Here is a 23,637-nt window from a genome sequence, read left to right on the forward strand (position 1 = left end):
TTTTCTTTTTCTCTATTTTTAAACAGAAAAGGATGAACATGAAAAGAATTGTGACTTAAATATGCTCAATTTTTTCAGAACTTAATTCCTTCGAGCCTCAACCCGTGGACAAGTTCTTTCTTTCCCGATCTGCTTTAGAAGGAATCTATACTAGGGGTGCAACTCAATCGAGAAGTTTGACTCGAGCTCACGAGTAGCTTAGTCAACTACTTGATTTGAATTATAAGCTCGACTTACTCAAGTGAGTTTTTGAATCAAACTCGAGTATGTATATCATACACTCAAAAAGCTCGTGGAGCTTTGTCAAATACTTAATATAATATCTAATTAATATATTATAAATAGTTAAATTACTCGAGCACGTAATATTTACTACCCTAATCATTTGTTGGGTTCGACTATCAAAGTCGCCGACTTTCTCGAACTCTATTGAGTAGAATTTGAGTCCTCCTAATATTATGTCAAATCGAGCTCGAGTTTCATTCAAGCAACTCGCTCGAGTTCGAGTATTGTCACTAGACATCATACTCAAACTCAACTCGGTATCACCGCTATCCTATACTTTATATTTGAGAAAAAAGGTTATTAAAAAAAGGAACAAGTAAACAAAGGAAAAAAAAAAGTTGCTTGAGTGATTATGTAGCCTACACTCCGGGCACATGTGCAAACAAGATCTACGTGATTAATCTATAAAGGCAATTGATACAGCCGGTGGAAGAGACCTATTTTGTATCCTTTTCCTTTCTTTTCATCTAGTCACATTTAATAACCATCAACTTTATATACTTTTTCTTTCTAAATTACTTTTTTTTAATAACCATCGACTTTATATACTTTTTCTTTCTAAATTGCTTTTTTCTTCTAAATTTTTCTAACGGGTGTTCAATGGGCACTTGTTAGTATACCTAGATTACACCTAACACATCATATGAATTCAAATATTAACAATTGTTACCCTATTTTGCATTTATATACTTTCTGTAATTAACATTAGTTTTCTAAAAGAGTTCGCCCACAAAAAGCAACACCTAACATATCATATGAATTCAAATGCTAACAATTATTACCCTATTTTGCATTTTATATACTTTTTGTAATTAACATTAGTTTTCCAAAAGAGTCCACCTACAAAAAGAAATTCTAAATCACGATATTTCTAAATGATAGATACAAACATAGGAATCTGTAAAATTAAAGAGGAGGTAGATATATTTCAAAGCGATAGACACAAATATGAGAATTTCTTGGGTTATCCATGGACTCTTTTAAGTGATAGACATAAACATGAAAATTCCTAAAAATTATTTTTTCAAAAGAGTTCGTCTAAAAAAAATGATTCTAAATCACGACATTTAGACACAATCATGAGAATCCTTTAGATTATCCATTAATGTGTTTTGTGTGGCTTGTTTCTATCCCTTAAATCGCATTTCGTTTAATATAGAATTTTCCTTTTAAAAATATAGAGACATAAACTCCATCTTATACACCTCACAAGCACTCCAAACAGTGTATTATATAGTATACTACTTTACACAATACCTTTACTCCTGTTGCATGTGACGGTCACATGCCAATTGGAGTGGTTACAACTTGCAATTGCATCTGCCCCAACCCCAAGCCAGCTAGCAGTCCTCAACTACTTCTCCAACTTGTGACAATACTGAAAACGTGGGTGGACCCAAGCAACATGCGACCCGTGGGCCCCGTCAAAGAGAAAATTCAATTCATGCATTGATGAATAAATACCAGACAAACAAAAGCATCAAAGCAACAAATTAAATCATAAATCTTTTTTTTTTTTTAAATTTTCAAACTTTGCAAAATCACCGCCGCCACGTGCGGTGTCGAGATAGTCAAAGATTATTCAAAACATTTAATGCGTGACACGTGTTGGGAAGTCATTCGTTCGAATGACGTGTGAATTGGGAGTTTTATTGGGAGATGGGGTTTAGCTATTCGCATCGGTGTGGTCGTCCGACCGTTGCGTAAGCGGCCCGCGCCCTCTTTATCGCGTTGGGGACTCCATCAAATTGACGATAATGGCCTCAATATTTTCTCATATTTGCGGTCATACCCTTTAGTATTATACTACTAGCCACTAGGTAGAGATGTTAGATTATACCATTAGGAAGTGTACAGGAAAAATTGGTTTTCACTCTTTTGTTGTACTTCTTTGGTACTCCAAAAAAGTGTAGTTGTCGTTCAAGAGTTTGGTGTTCTTTCACTACCCTTTTCACATCTAGTTTTCTTTTCAATTTTTTTTTGGTGTTCGGTCCCTTGTTGTTTTTTTATGCCCTACCTATATACCAAACCAAAATAAATCATGATGGGTAGGTTTAGAGGTTGATTTGAAGTGAAGTGAAAACATATAAAATCAAGTGGAGGTGCTTAAGGAGAAATAAAATTGAAGGTTGAATACAAAGTACTACACTATCTCCTAATAAAATGAATTTAGGAATTAATTGTGCAAATTATATCGTTCTTGAGGAAGAAAAAACTAATACAAAGAATTATAAATATATTTTTTAATAATTTTTTTCATCTCACGTACATTATATCAAAAAAATGTGTTATAGTATTTTTTTTTCAAAAATTAGCCCAAAAAATTTTTTTATCCGAACACACTTATTCAGCTGAAAAGTCTTCCCTTTAGCTTGTTCAATATTCTCTATTTTCACTATTTTGTTACAAAATTAGTTGACATTTTATGTATTTTGTAATTGTTGAAATGAATTTGTACTTGAAGGAAAAAAAAAAAGAGGAGAAAAATGAATTGGTACTTGTTCTATGGTTACTTATAGAGTAGGTTTTGAGATGTGTTTGATATCATATAATGCAAGGGAATTGGTTGAAATATAACAAAAATTAAATTGAAACCATTAACCTCTATAAACAAAATAGGGCGCAAATGAAATGGTCAATGTAAAATTTTGGTAATCTAACAAATCCAAGTTGGACTCAGATTTTGAAACAAAGGATTAATAATAAATAACATAAAAAATGCACTTATAATTTACTCACCTTTTTTATAAGAATAATTACATTATTTTTTCATGATAAATGTTAAAAAGAAAAGAACAAATAAATATAAACCACCACTTCTCAAGTCCCCCCTATATTCAACAACGTTAAATATCAAGAAAATCCCAAGCCCCAACTTGCTTCCAAAGTACCAAAGCCGTCAACACATTTCCTCGAAGCCCATAAAATAAAACAAAATAAAAAGGAAAAAAAAAGGCCATACCATACTTAGAAAATTACAGCAAAAAAATAAAAGAAAAGGAAGCCCCCAACCCCTCAACAAACCATAGTAAAAACAGAGCCACCCCACCTCTCTCTTTCTCTCTCTCACAATACAAACCTAACTCAAACCAAACTCCTTTGCCCCCATTTGTGGGTATCATCAGTTTCGTTCCATCTTCTCTCCCTATTCTCTGCAAACCCTCAAAGAAAAAATAGAAAAAATCTCCAGAAATTAGAAAAAGAATGGATGCTTTGCACAACCCAGATGTTGCAGGAGCAGCAGCAGGTTGTTTCATGTTGGATGGTGAAGACGACCTTCTCAACTTCTCCTTGGACGACGGTGAAGAAGAGAAAGAAAATAAAAATCCTTCCCCTTTTCTAAAAGACCCTTATTCTTTTTCTCCTTCAAATACCCTCATTAGCCATCAAGATGATGATCTCAGCCGTTCACCTTCCTTCCCTGTAAGTCTTAATTGATGCCTGTGCTATGCTATGCTTTTGTTAAAGGTTATGTTCTTGGAGCCCAGAAAGTCTTTTGCTGAGTTTGCCATGAACTCGGCCGAGTCTGGGCGGTTTGCATGAACTTGGTGCTGGAAATGCTGTGACTCGGTTTTGCCACTGAGTTGACTCGGGCGAGTTTTGACTGAGTTGTATTCCGAGTCTGGCGGTTTTGGACGGCTTCTGTGTATATATATATATGCTCTAAAATACACGAGTGAGTTGAAATGCTTTGAGACGTTAAGGGTATTTTGGTAATTTTGTGAGGTAACGCGTGATGGGGGCTCCTTTGACTGAGAAGAGTCCGAGTTTTTGACTCGGTGGAACTGGAAAATGGGAAACCACGAAATTGGACAAAGGATGGCGGCCAAGGGTATTTTGGTAATTCTGTTTCTGGACGATTTGCCCTTAGAAACCCTGAGCATGGAATTGGACAAAGGATGGCGGCCAAGGGTATTTTGGGAAAGAAATAGTTTTTACGCGTCTTTATTAGTGAAGCATGGGCTGTCACTTGGGATTTTTCTGAGCTGGACTAATTAAATGAGCATATAACCGGACGAATATTTTCGGTGCCTGTTTTAGTATTAAAAGACAACTTTGCCCCCACGGAATATCCTGTCCCCCTGTCTGAGTGAGGGTTACCTTCTTTGGAATTTTTGACGTTGTCGGTACCCTTTACAGAAATTTGATTTCCCATGATAATCAAAATTCCTTAGTAGTGCTGCAACTAAATAAGTGGAAATATAAAAAAAAAAATTTACATAATTTCTGTGAAACTGAAAATCGAAAATTGTTCATTTGTTGGAACCTTTTGATGGATGTATTACACTGAGTTGATTCTGTGGGTTGACTAATGAGCTGACTTAACTTAGTCCTTTTGGGTCTGCTCAGTTTCTTGAGGGATGGAGATGTAGTTCTGATTATATATTGTTGTCCCATTTTATTCAGGAGTTTGAGGAAGAACTGGAATGGTTATCGAACAAGGACGCATTCCCGGCAGTGGAGACATGCTTCGACCTTCTATCTGAGACCCCGGATTTTGATGGATTGAACCACCAGAGCCCGGTATCCGTGCTTGAAAACAGCAGTAGTAGCAGCAATAGCAATGGTAGCAACAGCAGCAATGGCAGCGCGGTAATGAGCTGCTGTGGGAACCTTAAGGTGCCCAGTAGTTTCCCTGTTCGCCCGCGTAGCCAGAGAAGGAGGAGAAAGCGAAGATCAGGTTTTGGGGACTTGCCGAGCCAGGAATGGCAGTGGTGGAATCATGTGAATATTAAGAGTAACAGGCAGGAAGTGGCATTACCACCAGTGCCAGTGAAGGCAAATACTAGTGCTACTATTGGGAGGAGATGCCTGCATTGCCAAGCTGATCAGACCCCACAATGGCGCGCAGGCCCAATGGGGCCGAAAACTCTTTGCAATGCCTGTGGGGTGCGGTATAAGTCCGGGCGTCTTGTGCCTGAGTATCGCCCTGCTAGTAGTCCTACATTTTCGGCTGCATTGCATTCGAATTCTCATAGGAAGATAGTTGAGATGAGGAGGCAGAAGCAACCAGGAATGGGAGGAATCATGGCGAACGGGAGTTGTGGATATAGGGTAGGATAGGGATGGAGTAATGCATTAAATTTTTTTTCTGCTTTCTTCCTTTATTTTTTTTTTAACATATAGTTAGGTTAGAGCTTAGGGTCTGTTGTAATAGCGCTAGACGGTTAGAACCATTTTTATTTTGCTTCCATCAAAATCCAGTAGGGAATTTTGACTTTAGTGTGCTTGGTTATGAATTAGACTAGAAATGAAAATTAAGATGTTATGGTTTTGGTTTTTGCCATAGTTTATACCTTTCATTGGCTTGCTTGCTTGCGTCGAGATCATGAGTAAGTTCTCATTCTCAAGGAATTGGTGATGCTTTAATAGGGAGGAACATGTTTATCAGAATCAACTCCTCAGTCTGTTTTGTAAATTTGCTCGAGGTTATTGATCTTGTTTGCCTTTTGGAAATACTGAATTTAGATAGGCAGTGAAGCTGAAGTTTGTAATTGGTGTCAATTTTGTAGCATGTTTTGTGACTTGAATGATGAATCCTAATACATGTTGTGATAAGTTGATCAAATACTTTTAGTCTTTACCATTCTTAGTAGTCCAGCCTAATGTCAATTTTGGGAGGCTTCTTGCTCATATTATGAATTGTTTCCGACCTTGATAGCTCAGATGATTGTGGTAAATGAGTCTAAGAAACTCTTCCGTCTGTTGCATGGGCATGACTCTCATTCTCAAATCGGCGTTTCAAGTTGAGTTGCCTTACATTTGTTCAGTCTGTTTTTGTAGTATTAGGCTCTGCTGTTCACCGAAACGCCAGGACGAAGGGTTTAGATATTTCCCAGGTTTCCTGCCGCTAGGTAGAAAGTTGTTGATCACTGGATCATGCTGGTGGGATGCACCTCTGTCTTTATCCTTTGCGTCATGCAATGCTTTATGGGTATGCCTGGTTTGACTGCAAAATTGTCGTAGATGATACGTTGATTTGAGTATTGGAACAATTCACCGAGTCATAGAGAGCAAGTCTCATCCACTCTAAGACACATTTTTTATTCTGTAAGAAGAAACAAACATTCAATAATGTGTTGTTGTTATCCTTTTGAACGATTCTTTAAACTCGGACCCGAAAGGTGAATCAAAAGAGCTTGTGGCTTGCGGTTCAATTAGTTCGATCGGTTCAATCTCGGTTTAAAAGGTTTTATCATTTTAAAAATTTTAATAATATTGAAATATTTTTTAAGAATAAACAAGGGTTAAAAACAAAAAAAGGTGATATATCTAATATACAGAAAAGTCTCTTGTGGTTTCAAAACATACAAAACGACATCTCATATTTTGAACTAAATTGTAAACTAACAAAATTCGTTAAAGTTAACGAAAATGACGGTTTTGGCCGTTAAATTTATCGAATTCCGTTAAGTTTACCGGATTCCGTTAAATTTAACGAATTCTGTTAGTTTATAATTTAGTTCAAAACATGAGGTGCCATTTTGTATGTTTTGAAATCATGAGGGGCTTTTCTGTGTATTAGGTATACCGCAAGTGATTTTTTTATTATTAATCCAATAAAAAAATTAGTAAAATTCGAGAGGTTCAAAACCAGAGATATACTTGAATTTTTGACCGTATTTTACTAGAGAGGTTCAAAACCGTATTTTACCGACTCAACTGATTGATTTTGACCAGATTTGATCGATTTGCTTGAATTTTTGAATTGACGATTGAATTAGACCAGAGATATGACCGGTCTTTCAAAACATTACAAATGTATGGAGTCCACTGTGTATGGTTCAATTTTGCCATATTTGAGGAATTTTTTTTTTTTTGTTGTTGCAACAAGTAGCCGGGCTGATGGTTAGATAGGAAAATAATTTGGATAAAGCCAAATTGCATACTACATATGTTCAGATCTAGAAATGGCAATATTGTCTCTAGAGTAGCATTTTCCTCTATCACAGCAATCATATCTACACCTCCAAAGAAGTCATATTTTTAGTCTTTGTCGTAATATACCTAAATAATTAGCAAAAATCTTTATGCCACGAACAAGTGTCCGACGGAAACTTGATAATTTACACCTCCAAAGATTATCCTAATATGGAAGGTCGGCTTGATTGGTTTGTTAAATTGTTTAAATGTGCGATTGCAAAGTGAGGAGATCAGCACTCAGCAGCCGTCCTTGGCATTAAAGTGTGAAACTCTTTTATGCTGAGCCGGTCTTTGTGGCAACAGAACCACTATCAAGAATATAACACTGTGGTAAGTTGTCTTCTTTCTAGCCAAATTGAGGCGATGGGAATCTGTTTCATTGCCAGATTTCAATAATGTTATAATGCAAATCATGTTTTGTTGTTTATGAAGTATCTGTGGTGGTGGGCATTAGGAGTTGGGCCAAGAAAATGCTCAGTGGTCAGTAGTTGATTTACAATCTTCTGAGAATATACTGTGGGTACCATAGGAGACTCAGACAGGCTTGTAGCTTTCTGTCTTAATAATGTGTTTGCTATTGTTGTTCAGACAGATATATTTCAACTTTGTGGGTGGCATATTACACTTGAATCATGGGGTGCTGGGGCTACATTTACGTCCCCATCGTATTTATAAACCTCGATTGTGATATTAGTATATAATCTCTACCTTTCTTCCACCAAATTTACTTCTTCTCTTTAATTTACCCAACAACATGAAACAAACCCTCTTTCTATCATTGTTTGGATGACCTACTTTTAGCCTGTTTTGGAGAAATATTTGTTTAAAACACCATCTACGGACATAGTAACACTCTAAAACATCCATGAGTTAAAAAAAAAAAAGTCAAAAAAAAAAACATTAAATGGGGTACCAATGATGGAGGTGAGTATTGATGGTGAGTGACGGAAGTTGTCGGTGGTGGGTGACGGGTAGTGGGGGAGGGAGAAGGTAGTTTTTTTTTTTTTTGAGAAAATAGAAGATGTTTTCAGTGTTTTAGATAAACACTAGTAATTTTTTTCTCAATATAACTACATTATAAGTTACAGTAAAATTTTAGATAAATATCCAAAAAAAACACATCATCCAAAGGCTTCGTTCTTGAATGACCTGAACTCCTTGGTTGTGAGATCTGATACGGTGCCGGTCCAATAAAATTTTATGTTAACTTCCTTAATACAGCATCTTTTCTTTTTTTGTTTTTTTCAAAAAAAAGATATCCAGGCTTAGGAAAAAGAAAAACAAGAATATTTCTTGAGAGTGGGAAAAATATATACTCACTCAATGCATTTTATTCTCTTGGTTTGTATACTCTATTCACTATTCAGCTCAAAAGAATGCCTTACATGCTTACCTTAGCTTAATGATAAAAGAAACCCTTTTTTGGCAAAAAAAAAAAAAGAAAAAAAAATTACAAATGCCCTTTTAAATACCTTAATTTTGGTTATTTCCACTATAATAGCAACCAAATGATGACCTTTTGCACCTGTGAAAATGCAATATCATGGTGGGAGAAATTTTTGGTAATTGCTGTATTTGTACAAATGCAATATAATAGTCGAAGTCGATTAACCAAAAACGTGCAATCCATGTGGCTTCAACATGGACAGCATATTCAGCACTAGCAAATCGCATCACAAGTTGAAAGATATGAACATTCCCAATTGGCAACTAATCATTTGTACATTGAAATGTTGACGGCACTTATTACAAAATTAAAGGGACGATAATTAGGCCTAATAGCTGCAATGTCTACAAATAATCATGACATGTTAATAAGATTTTAGGAGACAAGTTGTCTCTTTGTTGATTAAAATTTGGAACATTGATACTATTAGCTTTTGAGGGTTAAAACATGGGCCCAAGAGGTTGATATATGGAAAGGTTTACCATGGTAAGATTAGGTATCTCCCAGAGGTTTGTGCTTGCTGTATAATTCAAAATCTTGAAGGTTGCAAAATCACAAGTTTTTTTATGAATTGTATAGCTTTTCAATTTTCATGATGCTTTGTGCATTGTTTCTGCGATTGCTGATTGGTTCCTTTAGCTTCCAATTATCAGACACTAAGCTCTTTGGCATAATCTGAGGGAATGTTTAATTGAAGCCCAAAATGTCTGGAAACATCGTTCAAAATGTTGTCAAATGAATCTTTTCGTTCTTTACTTTTAAAATGTTAATTTTACATCTCTTACAAATTCAAGTCAATAAATTTTAGTTCTAATTAAGGTTTTCAATCACTTTTTACCCTAAATTCATCATATAACTTACATGTGGTCATTTTTAAGAGTAAAAACAATTAGATACCATCTGTAATTAAAAATAGAACCTGACCAGAACTATATTCGTTTTTTTCCTTAAAAAAAGATCTGATCCAATTTATATTTAGCTTTGCACCAAAATCGGTGGGGTCTGACTTTTTTTTTTTAATCTAAAAAATAATTATATGTGAGTTACATGGCGATTTTAAACTAAAAAATGATCAAAAAAACTTAGTTTGGACTAAATTTTGTTGACTTGAATTTGTAAGTGACGTAAAATTAATAATTTAAAAGTGAGGGACGAGAAACATTTGAAAAAATGTAAGGGACGTTTTGAACCTTTTTTTTCCAAAATATTTTACATGTGTATACTTTTAAATCATATTTCTTTGTAATTTTCACTTAGTTTTCAATTTCAAATTATTCTAAAATTCATCTGACAAGATAACTGAAGATTAAAGTTGATGCAGATTTGACCATGAATGCTTAGGCAATTGACTAGTTGAAGACCACGGGTTCCTTGCAATGCAACAATATCTGTTGTTGTTGGTGGATCAGTTGCACCAAGCGTGAGAAAGATCGCAAAGCTCACAGCTTAAAGCATAAGCTTATGACTTTTCGTCATATTTTCCATGGAGATTGTGACTTGATTAGTGCACAAAGATTCATTTGAATCTGCTCCCTCCTAATCCCACAACAGTCAAAATTTCCATTTGGGTCGTACTCAAATTAATTTCTTTTTCGTGAGTACATAAAGAAGATTCTTTTAACAGTTGAGTATTGCTTGTATTTAGTACCTTAATTTGGTGAAGGCCAATAGATCGTATTAACAAAGCTTGGTAAAATAGTGAATTTTGTTTTTTAGTGACAAAGGATAAGACTTTAGGACTTAAAAGAGTTCTTGATTCAAATTCTTCTACCCTTCTTCATTTTCTAAATCCCACATTTCGCCTGCTAGAAATTAAAAAAAAAAAAGTAGCAATTTTCACTTTTGCTTGATCTCAATACAGTTTATCCAAAAACCATGCATTGTAATACACATATGGGATTTATATACATCAGAATATTTATAGCTCTAAGGATTGTCATGATTATATGAGCATCATCTAGCACATTGCTTTAAAGAAAAACCAAAATAGAAATAGAGGAAACTGAACTTGACACATTCTAACTCTACACTTGTGAGAAAAAATTATGCCAGCATAATGTTATGTTGGTCTTTCTCTGGTCGGAAAAGCTGAAGTCATAAACACATGTCCCCTTCAACCTCAAAACCATCAATTAAGAGTTGGAAAAGCCTTGAAATTCGTTGCTTAAAGCGATGGCATTTGCAGGGTTTTCGAGAGAAACTTTTTCCTTTACAAGCAAGGCAGCACACTCCTTTTTCTTGGACTGCAAAGTTTATAGCAACTTTACACAACATGTTCATTGGGCTTCTGAAGCTTCCCATGACCCATTGATAATGTTTCTGGTCTTTTATGAATAACAAAGTCTAAACAATAGAAACGAAAAAGACTCATTGAAAAGTTTCGTGTCCTTAGACCTTTTTCTGCGTCTTGCATCATTCCGCACTAGTAATTCTGGATAATTACAACTTTTCTGAGGTTAGTCATCAATTCTCTGAAAGATTAAGATGTAGATACTTTCCTTAAATCATCCCTTTTGAACTAGTTGATATCTTCCCTGTTCCTATATGTTTTAGATTAGTTTGATTCTAGAGCAGTCGATCCTTTATGTTTATCCTAGGAAATTCATTTTCATTATTTCTAAACCAGATATATTACCAGATATCTTTATACAAATTAGGGGATGAAATTTAGTAGATAGACTGCAGGGGAGAGGAGAAATGGAGGATAAAGAGCAGAATCCGCATCTTTTCTTATCAATTTAGTAGGAAGGTTGTAGTCCTACTTAAAATGCCTTCTACTTTACCATCCAACTCAATCCTTTTCAAGATGGATTGTAGTCGGGTAATCGTAATCTTGTAATTTATCACTTTTCTTGTACTTAAAATGTGTTTTCGATCATGCTTATAGATCAAACAGTTCGAACTGAGTATAAAACATATAACTTGATGATTTAGATGGTTTGACACCATCTTGATACGTGCATCTCAGTTTATGCGTATACATTAATGCATAATTTATGTAAAAATGCCCTTTGAGTGCACGACACTAAAAATCTAGGGCAGCATTCCACAAAAATCTCTCCATTTTGTAGCTTTTGCTTCCAACAACTTTCTTTTCCCCCAAAAAAAAACAAAGAAAAAAAAAAGAAAAAAGTTGCATTTTCTTGATGATATGGTATGACTCACAAGTGGTCCATGTGGGATGGTCCGACTTATTAGGATTTCCACCTTAGCTTTGATTTCTTTAAGGACCACTTGGTCTTGAAGTCATAAACAATTTGGTTCCTTTACACGTAAAGCAGAAAATTTATTGGTGAAATTTATTAGGACAATTTAGCATTCATGAATTTGATCACTTCTATGAGATTTATAATTCTAGAACGAATAAAATAGGTTGAGTTTTGACCAGATTGATACAGTACATCTTGATCTGTGTGTTGAGGATTGACGGTGCAGTCAACAACAGCAGCTGCTCAAATTGGTTATTTTGATCCTTTGATTAGGGTTAATACGTTATTTTATAATCTGACATTTATAGAAAAAAAAAGAAATACATGATGATATATGTTTTATTTGTTCATAAGCACTTTTAACAGGGTTTATTATTTTTATTATAACAAAGTATATATGTTCAATGCACTTGTTCGCAGCATCACACAACATTCTTTTAAAATGACAAGTTGCTCCAATGGATACTTGACTTTTTCTTTTTTTTTTTTTTAGTCTGTTAGGTTGGTTTCCTTTAAAAAAGAAAATTAAATAATTATAAGGGGGAATATATCGTACATAGAGGATAAAATATTTATATCAAGAAGCACAACAATCACAACAACCAACGTTTTATTGATTTCTCAATATAGTGTGTGTATAATGTAATATGACATGAAATCCCAAAAGAAAGAAAGAAAGAAAGAAAGAAATGTCAATTTAATGAGGTTTTAAACAATTTGCCACACTTTTAATTTTTTCATCAAGTTAAAACTAAAAGAGGAAATAAAAGCAACTCTTGCTTTTATTTAGTGGATTTACATTGTTTGATATCCTATTAAAATTAGATTTAAATTCTTTAATATCCTACTGAAATTTAGAAAGGTAATATAAGAATGGATTGCTAAAAGAAAATAATGCCAAGAGATGCTAAAATTACTAATGCTCATTTGCTTTGGATTATCTTCTTCTTCGTCTTCTCATTTGAAGGAATGTCAAGAAGAAAAATCTAAACGAAGAAGCCATCAAGTAGGTCGAACCTAGCCAGTTTTTTCCTTGGCTATGATGGACAATATTCTTCTTGATCTACGTACCGCCTTGTACTACAAGGGTTTTACTTTGATCATTAAACTATGTAGAATTCCTTGATTTGATCATTTAACTTTTTGTTTGTATAAAATAGTCATTCAACTAAATATAGCTTAAATATTTTTGACCAAAAAATATACGTTTTCATTAGTTGAACGAGTAATAAAAGTTCTACGTTGTTTTCATCGATCGAGTGATAAACAATTTATCTCTGATAGAGATAAGTGACCCTTTGACTAGATACAAATATTATTGATAAAATAGGATATTTTAAATAGTTTATTCATGATTTATGCCATTTACTTTGATTCTTCAATTCAAACTTTCGATGGTTAAGTGCATTTTTCCACCAAAAAAGTCTAAACTTATCAATTAATCTTATCTATTGCCTCTTCTCACCCATAAGTCATTATCCTGCTCACAAATTCCACTGCCTTAATATATATAATCCCATTTGAACTCCTCAACATTGCAGCAACCAACTAACAATTTAGACCCATTCAGTTTAATCTTTCTTGAAAAATGAAAAGTGGTTGGCATCTTAATGACAGCTTAGGATTTCAACGTTTGACATTGATATATAGTTGTAGTTTTTCATATTGCCATTTTCAACGAAAAACAAAATGTACAAATTCAACCCCAAAATGTGTACTCGGCCGTACTGGATGACTTGCTGTTTGAATGAGATCAAAATGTACCTTTGTTTGCAATTAAAAGAAAAATTCCACTTGCATTACCATCTTGCTTCATGAGGTCAATTAGATTCTTTTAAGTATTCATAAATTATGATTGGTCTGAAGTAGATGCATAGGAAGATCTATTGAAGAAGGAAGCAATTGTAATTTCACATTTTTAAGGAGTACAATACTCACACATATTTTTCCCAAGTGAATTGTCAATGTTACAACTCTCGTTTCCAAAATTTACTATTTGTGATAAAAGACTCAGATTTTTTTTCCTCTCTTTGTTTGGCTCTTGTTTTCTCTATTTCCTTCCGTTAAAAATGGGTATAACTCACCACGAGAAGATTGAAAAGAAAACACAACTTTTAATTTTACTCCATTATCGAAATAGCGAGTTTTTTTTTTTGTCAAATTTTCAGATGTGCTCAATTAACAACTTTCTTTCGCTGTGAACAAGGGAATCAAGAGAATGCATCGATCCACTTTTGTTTGATCAATCATACAAGTACTTCTCCTTAGTTATCAAAATAGTTTAATTATATGCTCAATTTTATTGTTTAATTTTATTTGATGGGTTCACCATGCATGCATGCAATTTCAATTGATCCATCTTCAAGCTCCCTTAACAATAATATTAAACCGCTACTTCTCAAAATGATCCAGCATTTACAAGTACTTTTGAACCCAATAGCCTCCTATAGGTACAATTTATATAATTTATATCTACTGGCTTTTAAAAACTATGTAACATTCTTGATTTAACAACTTATGTTTAATTTATACCCGACCAGCCAGCCACCTCCACCCTCTACCTCTCCACTAGCTCCCTTCTCCTCTCAGCCCCCACAACACCCCCCACACACAGAGAAAACCCCCCGCCCCCGAGGGGGGGGGGGGTAAGGAGAATGTATGAGACACATTACTTTTCATAGATCAAGTGTGCAAGAAAACTAGCTAGTTTACAATACGGGAAGCCATCAGAAGTTATATTTCAACTCCTTTTGGGACAAAGAATTAACCATATATTAGTTAAGACTCTTAAAATTGGAAGATAGTACTGATATGAATGTCAAAAACTGTAGAAGCTTTAGCCATATGGGAATGGGATAGTGGAGTTGAACCAAACCCAATGAAAATTTCCGCATTGGGTGGGGAACTAGGGCCCCCCCGGGAGGGTTGGGTGTTGAGAGAGGAGTGCTCGGGCGTGCAACCACTAACAAGGTGGGAGAATGTCTACTTCAGAGACACACAAAAATGGAAATCAGACATGGGGTGACAAGTGCTTCCACCCATTTCAACCAACCAATTCTCTAATGTACAGTTTTATATATGGTACATACATATTGAGTTTTCAACTATTTCATTCACCGGGGCTCCACCATATAAGTATACCTTTTTAGGGAGGACTTATATATGTGCCTATCTTTCAAGAACAAATCATTAGTGCTAAGACTAACACCTGCAGGTAGGAATTATTGATTTAGACTGGAACTAAAAACTAAGTGGTTTGGGCAGCTTGGGGAGCTATCAGCTTCTGTGTAAGGGTCCATGGCATTCGAATTGGTGGGGGCAAGTGCTTGATATTGGTAGGCCAACAAGTTGGGTCATTTGAACTTCTTGCCATGTGTTTAAATAGCACGTTCCATTATCGACTTGCCATGATCATGTCAAGAAGAAAGGAGAAAGAAAGTATGGCATAAAGGCAATTGAAAGTATATTTGTTTATGAACCCAAGAATTTGCAGTAATCTGGTTACCGAATCCATAACTTTTTTTGGCTGAATAAACTACTATATCACCTTTTTTTTTTTGTTTTTAATGATAAGATGGCACGTTAGGTATGTTCGTACAAAGTTGTAGATTAGATCAATTTGGTAAAAAGGTGATTTTTCAAGAATTAACTTTGAAAAATATTCTGATTCTAAAGATTCCGCTATTATACTCCTTTTTTGCTTTTAAAGTAAAATTCTCTCGATATTATATATCGCTTATTGATTGTAATTTCTTGTTACAATTAGAGTAGATAAGACAAAGAAAAGATTTATTTCAAGACTTCAGTTTTCACACTTCAACAAATTTCAGTAAGCATAATTATCCACAGTTATCCAAGTGACTATTTTCTTCATTTTAAAGCTTAAGTGCCCTATTCGGAATGAATGAAAGTTCAGCGAAAGAGAATAGATTTTGAAAAGAAGTCTAAGACATTATGCTAATACCTGTTCTTCTTTCTAAATTCTTACCAAAGATTTGTCTATTTTCCTTCAAATTGAAGTTTATCTAAATGCATACCATTGTAAACGAAAGAGGCAAAATTATGCTCTTTCTATTTTTTCATCGGATTTGTTACAGTGTATGCTTTTTCCTCCATTAATTGTATAGGCTTAACTAAGTATAAAATATTTTCTCTTAATATATACAATCATAGCAAGAGGGCCCTGAGGAGAGTTTCACAGTACATTTTGCTACTACTAAGTAGTAACTACATCAGCTATATTTTTTGCCTTCGCCATCAAAACTCTTTAAGCAAAAAAAAAAAAGACAAAGTAACCCAAAATAACAAGCCAAGAAAATATATATTGGTGCTTGTCTATACCTAATTCAAATAAAGAAGAGCAAATATTTATATATGTGTGTTTATACAGACAAATTATGTTCAAAACATAAGAAAAACTTGTATAGATTTGGTCGATAATTCACTTGTAGACCCATTATATATGCAGCAGCAACATGATTATATAGGAGATAACATTCTCATATCCACAATCATAGATGTTGGAAATTTTATGGATTAAAGTCCCTTGGCATTTTCATAATTGGGAAAATTCATACTCTTTTAGATGATAATAAGAGATTATTTGAAAAAAAATTATTAGGAATAATACTATAATATATTTTGTGATATGATATATGTGAGATAAAAAGATAGTTAAAAATTATATTTATGATGCAAGTTAAATAATATTTAGAATTCTTTTGCAAAATCATGCTAACCAAACTGGTCCATTGTAGCTGAGAGAATATAATCCTCTCAAGTAAGAAAGAATGTAGAAGGTAAAATGTTTGGTTCATATAAGACATTATATTTATACAAGGGACAAATTGCAATTTGAATACAGCAAAAGTACAAGAACATAAATTCCAATCTAGCGCACAAACCGACATTTTAAGTTGGCATCATCTGTGACTTCACTATGAATGGATGATATGCATTTCTTGGCACTTACCTACCATATAAACTGTCTCGGTCTAGAGAAATCCCAGTAAGTATTCTCCAAAATAAAATACTGCCAGATGAACTTTTCTAGCTTGGCCAAGACCCAAAAAGGTCACGGTTGCTCATTTTTCATCAAGCACTTAAAAAGAGCAACTTTTTGATGAGAGAGAAAGATGGAAAAGAGATTGAGATGGATAGAGTGAAAGGGAATCTAGATTATATGGCGAGATTCACTCATTTTGTTCTTCCTTTTAAATTAAGTCCAAAAATTCGTAAGCAGTAGTAGAAGAAGAGAGGAGAGAAGAAAAAAAACTAAAGAAAAAGAGAGAGGGATAAATATATTGTGAAAGCATGCTTTGTCTGCCACTAAAGCTTCAATGAGCAATTCATCTCAAGATCCTTTACTATCATTGCCATTCACAAGAACCCTTTTGATAATTTCACCAGAAACCGAGAAGTGGGCTTGTGTTTCTTTTGCTTCCCCAACAATACTTCCATCAATAAAATAAGAGAAACTTTGATTCATTCCATTTGATACTCATTCTAATATCTTTTTTGGCTTCTTTTTCAATGAAGGGTTGAATTTCTTTTTCTTGTTTCCCTCCTGAATCCTTGATTTAGATTGGGAAGATCCCATCTTTGTGGATAAAGTTTGGAACTTTATTGGTTTTCTACTTCTATTCCAGTTCATGAATTCCACGGTTTATGCTGTTTTATCATCCCAAGGAATCACTTGAATTTTGGTGGTTTTGCTGCTCTTTTGCTGAGTAATGGGCTCAAGAGGTATGCCAAAGCTTTGAATCTGTTGTGGGGCTTCTTTCACTGTTTTGGTTATTCATCAATATATTCTGCTCGCTGTTCTTTATTTTCTTGATCATTGCTGCAGTATCCTAATTGTTTTAATGGGATTTTTGGTTCCTTGACTGATTGATTCATCAGTCTCTTGTGTTACAATTTGGAACTCATTAGGCCTTATTGTAATTTATGAGTTCCTACTGAGGTTGACTTTATTAGATCATTGAAGTTGTGGAATCGCTGTTGATTTCCAAGAGTAATTCATAGCGGTGATTCGTTATCAGTTCAAGCTGTAATTTTGGACTTGTTTAAGGTTGAAATCATGTGTGAAGTTGTTGTAGTGTCAAGAAGAGGTTTATGTTTGTGTTGGATAATAACTTTTGCAGCTGTTCTGCTTCTGGTTTGTCCTTCAGAGGGGTTGAATGCAGAAGGCATTCACCTCCTAGAGATTAAGGCAAATATTGTTGATGAGTTTAAAAACCTAGGAAATTGGAATCCTAGTGATCAGACACCGTGTGGATGGGTTGGTGTGAATTGCACGTCTGATTATCATCCAGTTGTGTGGTCTCTTGATTTGAATTCATTTAACCTTTCTGGTACCTTAAGCCCTAGTATTGGTAACCTATCTAACCTTATTTATCTTGACCTTTCTTATAATGGACTCACTGGAAAAATTCCAAAGGAGATTGCAAAGTTATCAAGGTTAAAGTCTCTCTATTTGAACAATAATGAGTTTGAAGGGCCAATTCCAGTTGAAGTAGGAAATCTTTCCTTTTTGATGGAGTTGAATATGTGCAACAACAAAATTTCTGGTAACATACCAGAGGAGTTTGGGAAGCTTTCATCTCTCGTTGAATTTGTTGCTTACACAAACAATATATCAGGCCCCTTGCCTCTGTCCATTGGTAATCTGAAAAATTTGGAAAAGATTCGAGTAGGCCAAAATTCAATTTCAGGAAGCTTACCTGCAGAAATAGGTGGCTGTCAGAACTTGAAATATCTTGGTCTTGCTCAGAATAAATTGGGAGGTAGTCTACCTAAGGAGCTTGGCATGCTTGACCAATTGACAGATGTAATCCTCTGGGACAATCAGTTGACTGGTTCAGTTCCAAAGGAGATTGGCAATTGTACAAATCTTCAAACGCTTGCTTTGTACCAGAACAATCTTGTTGGAGAGATTCCTACTGAAATTGGGAACCTTAAGGCGATGCAGAAGTTATATATTTACCGGAATGGATTGAATGGGACGATTCCAAAGGAGATTGGGAATCTTTCTTTAGCGGTGGAAATTGATTTCTCCGAAAACAATTTGATAGGTGAAATCCCACCTGAGTTGAGCCAAATCAATGGTCTACATTTACTCTACCTGTTTCAGAACCAGCTTACAGGCGTCATACCAACTGTGCTCAGTGACTTGAAAAACTTGACAAAGCTTGATCTTTCAATCAATTTTCTGACAGGCCCTATTCCGTTTGGATTTCAGTATCTACCAGCAATGAGCCAGCTACAGCTTTTCACTAATTCCTTAAGTGGTAGCATCCCTCAAGGACTTGGGCTATATAGTCCACTTTGGGTGGTTGATTTTTCAGACAACTACCTGACGGGTAGAATTCCTCCGCAACTTTGTCGCCTGTCCAATTTGATGTTGCTCAATCTCGAGTCCAATCGACTGCATGGGGAAATTCCAGCTGGTGTCACTAATTGCATTTCCTTAGTGCAACTTCGTCTTGATGATAACGGGCTAACTGGGAGCTTTCCCTCTGATTTGTGCAATCTCGTGAATCTCTCCGCGGTTGAATTGGGTGAGAACATGTTCAGTGGCCCTATTCCTTCACATATTGAAAACTGCCGAAAGTTGCAGAGGCTTGATATCTCAGGCAATTACTTCACGTCTGAGTTGCCAAGGGAGATCGGAAATCTTTCTCAGCTTGTTACTTTTAATGTATCATCTAATTTACTCACGGGACGGATACCAACAGAGATCCTCAATTGTAAGGCGCTACAGCGACTTGATCTCAGCTGGAATAGTTTTACTGGTGCCGTACCAATTGAGCTTGGAACTCTCTCACAGCTTGAACTTCTTATTCTTTCCCAGAATAACTTTTCTGGTAACATACCAGTTGCTTTTGGCAATTTATCTCATTTGACTGAGTTGCAGATGGGGGGAAATCTGCTTTCTGGTGGAATACCGTCGGAGTTGGGTGCACTTACAGGTTTGCAGATTGGACTAAATCTTAGTGACAATAACCTCTCTGGTCCTATACCACCTGAACTTGGAGATCTCATCTTATTAGAATACCTCTTTCTCAATAATAATCATTTAAGCGGTGAAATTCCAAGCACATTTGGCAACTTATCGAGCCTTCTTGGTTGCAACTTCTCATTCAATGACCTTACTGGGCCATTACCAGCTGTGCCATTGTTCCTGAACATGAGTATCAGCAGCTTCATTGGCAACAAAGGGCTCTGTGGTGGCCCTCTTGGTGATTGTAGTGGGTCAACATCACTTAATCCTTATCCTCCTGTGGAATCTGCAACTGCTTCCCGTGGGAAGATTGTCACAGTAGTTGCGGCTGTGGTTGGTGGGATCTCTCTTATTCTTATTGTGGTCATTTTGTATTTTATGAAACAGCGGCCAGATGAGATGATTGCATCCTTGCAAGATAAGGATATGTCATCGCAGGCTTCTGATATATATTTCCCTCCAAAGGAAGGATTCACTTTCCAAGACCTGATGGAGGCTACAAACAATTTTCATGACAGTTATGTTGTTGGAAGGGGAGCTGTTGGGACAGTTTACAAGGCAGTTATGAGATCTGGGCAAACAGTTGCTGTTAAGAAGCTTTCATCTAACAGAGAAGGTAATAGTATTGAGCATAGTTTTCGAGCTGAGATTCTAACTCTAGGGAAGATTAGGCACCGGAATATTGTGAAATTATATGGATTTTGCTATCATCAAGGTTCCAATCTGCTTCTTTATGAGTATATGGAAAAGGGTAGTCTGGGTGAAATGCTTCATGGGGGATCTTGTTGCTTGGAGTGGCCTACACGCTTTACTATTGCAATGGGTGCTGCTCAAGGCCTTGCTTATCTGCATCATGATTGCAAGCCCAGGATCATACACCGCGACATAAAATCCAATAACATCCTGATAGATGAGAAGTTTGAAGCACATGTTGGCGATTTTGGTTTGGCAAAAGTGATTGACATGCCTCAGTCAAAGTCCATGTCTGCAGTTGCTGGATCGTATGGTTATATTGCTCCTGGTGAGTGCTTTCTGCTTTTTGTATCAATATGTACTGTTTGCTTATCATGTTTCCATACTTGCCATGTGCTTGCGTGGTTTATTATCTACAAACATGTCAAGCTATGGGACCAATTTACCTTGACAGCTCATTATAGAACTTTGAAGGTTCTTTGAGAAAATTGCTTATGCAATCACTTCCATAGTTTTCTGTTCTGGTGGCCAGTTCAACGGGAAATTTGACTCTTGTTGTTGGTTGACATTTTTTAATAGTGTACTAGAGCCTATGCTTCTGCATGCAAGTTTCTTGCTGATTAGACGCCAAGTTAATTTTTTGACGAGCCTTCATAGTACTATTGCTCTTGCAACTCTTTTCCCTATGCTAGTTTGTCAAAATCCATGCCCCTAGCATATTGAGGTGAAAGCTGTTTTGAGGTGTTCTTCTATGCTTTTGGCTTAGCTGAAAAAAAGCTGATTTGGTGAAGTAGACTCAGAACAACATTTGGCTTTTCATACATGTTACACCATAAACGAGCTTTCCATTTGTCTAATAGATCTTTCAACATTAACTTTACTTTAAGCAACTTTAAGAAAGTTGAAACAAACGAAACATGCCTCATGTCAATTATTGATATTGGCAAAGGTTTCCAACCGTTACATCTTTGTATAGATTTCAAGTGAGAGCTAACTTGATCTTCATCTATGGATACCAGTTTGTAAAGGTGTTTGAATCCTAACAAAAATACGCTGCATTTTCAGTCTTAAAATTGAACTGGGAATTGCAAAATCAAAAAATTTCCTCGCAACCATTCACATTTGGCACACCAGGACTGGAAGTATCAGCAGTCATCACACAGTCAAAATAATGTATTATATTGTAAATCAAATAAATTATGCAATGCATGCATTTATGAATGTGGTGTGCTGATCTTTAATGCTGCACTTCTTGCATATCCAATTCTACTAGTAACTTGGTTTTAGAATACACACTTGACCATTGTTTTTACATTATGCTGCAAGACTTGCACGACCGTTGAAGCTGATCCTTGTGATCTCTGACTGCTAACATTTGCTCATCTCTTGCCTTCTTAGGCACCTAATACTTGAGAATCTCAGAACAGATTCTGTCTATGTGCTTACATTGGGTAACGGTCAAGAAGACCTTCTGTACACTAATTTACATTATTTTAAATGTGATATCTGATTGTATATTCTTTTTGCCAGAATATGCATACACAATGAAGGTTACAGAAAAATGTGATATTTACAGTTATGGAGTAGTCTTGTTGGAGTTGATAACTGGAAGAACTCCGGTACAGCCATTAGATCATGGAGGTGATCTTGTCACTTGGGCCAGGAATTATATTCGGAACAACTCCCTGACATCTGGGATACTTGATAGCCGAATCGACCTGAAAGATGAAACTACTGTCAACCACATGATAACTGTTTTAAAAATTGCTTTGATCTGCACTAGTACGTCTCCTTCGGAGCGCCCATCAATGCGGGAGGTTGTGCTAATGCTAATTGAGTCCAATGAGAGAGAGGGACACTTCATTTCCTCTCCTGAATATGATTATTCTCAGAAAGATGACAACTTATGAGAGTATGCCCTTGTCTTCTTTACAGAAAGTAGAAATGAAAATTCTTTTACTGCTTATTCTTCTTTGTATTATTTACCATAGGAAGTTATAGAAGTTATCTTGTACATTTCGTCCAAAGAAATATCAGTACTTGCATTCCTCGGGGGAACTTCACTCTCGAACTCACTTTAGTTCTAAAAGAATTCGCGACAGCTTATAGATTTTGAGTCTTGCTGCTGAAAGCATTTTTTGTATATCTTGTGATTAGCTTTGATGTCAGAGGTGATAAATTTACTTCTACTGATGATGGCAACTCTATTCTAAGATTTTTTGTTCCCTACCCCATTTTTATGAGCAGTCTTGCTGCTATCTTCATATTAAACTTGTTTAGGTCTTTCAGAACTAATCACTACGCCATAGTTTCTTTTTTCAACTTGCTCCTTTGAGTTTCATAGTTTGTAATTGACCAGTGATTTCAGAATTATTTGCTTGACCTCCATATCTATGAACTTCAAGGATCTATATCTTTTTGTGTATGTGCATTTATATACTAGAAGATTGACAAGGTCCTGGAACACTTACTGGATAGTCATACAGTTCTGTCAAATCCTCATGTTTTTCGTATGAGTTAATCTTATATGCACTGACAATGTATATATTATTACGGTTTGATGCATGATATATATGCAAAATTTGGGTTTCAAATTCAAATTTAGATTACGTGTCATGAATCTAATAGTGAAAGTGTATATCACAAACTCTTAATATGATTGTTTATCAACTTGTGATGTGAAGACAGATAACATGGTGTAGTTTTAATCTATAACGGATCTTTCAACTTGTAGTTCGGTTTGGTTTTCTAAAGCGTGCATTTTTTTTTTCCAGCTGTTTACGAAGAGAGGTGCTGTCTTTGAGTCTTCTGCAGGTACAGAGAAAACTAACATTTGCAGCTTTTGCTCTAAATTCCAAACTTGGGGATAAAAAAAGAGGAGTGGTTTGTGTTAAAGCAAGTAAACAGCAATGTCATTGCCATACTATTTCATTCCTCCCAGAGAAAGAGTAATTATGGACTGAAGTATTTTTGGTTTCCCTTGTATATGTGTATCACGAATCAAATTTATTGGTTCTATTTGATCCAATTACTCTTAATTGCCTCAAATGAATTGACATTGTCACCTTGGTCTCAAA

At 35.4% G+C, this 23,637-nt stretch overlaps 2 protein-coding genes across 2 annotated transcripts; both read left to right on the forward strand.

The window, feature by feature from the left end:
• The first annotated feature begins 3,310 nt into the window (after window positions 1-3,310).
• LOC113736268 (GATA transcription factor 1-like) lies at window positions 3,311-5,567 on the forward strand. The gene is made up of 2 exons (XM_027263161.2): window positions 3,311-3,708; window positions 4,693-5,567. The coding sequence occupies exons 1-2, from the start codon at window positions 3,490-3,492 to the stop codon at window positions 5,347-5,349; spliced, it is 876 nt and encodes a 291-aa protein (XP_027118962.1). The 5' UTR covers window positions 3,311-3,489; the 3' UTR covers window positions 5,350-5,567.
• Window positions 5,568-17,085: 11,518 nt separating this feature from the next.
• On the forward strand, window positions 17,086-23,637 carry LOC113736269 (uncharacterized). The gene is made up of 3 exons (XM_027263162.2): window positions 17,086-20,888; window positions 22,091-22,472; window positions 23,335-23,637. The coding sequence occupies exons 1-2, from the start codon at window positions 17,945-17,947 to the stop codon at window positions 22,468-22,470; spliced, it is 3,324 nt and encodes a 1,107-aa protein (XP_027118963.2). The 5' UTR covers window positions 17,086-17,944; the 3' UTR covers window positions 22,471-22,472; window positions 23,335-23,637.

Source organism: Coffea arabica, chromosome 3e (genome assembly GCF_036785885.1).
Source record: "Coffea arabica cultivar ET-39 chromosome 3e, Coffea Arabica ET-39 HiFi, whole genome shotgun sequence".
In the NCBI taxonomy this organism is placed as follows: domain Eukaryota; kingdom Viridiplantae; phylum Streptophyta; class Magnoliopsida; order Gentianales; family Rubiaceae; genus Coffea; species Coffea arabica.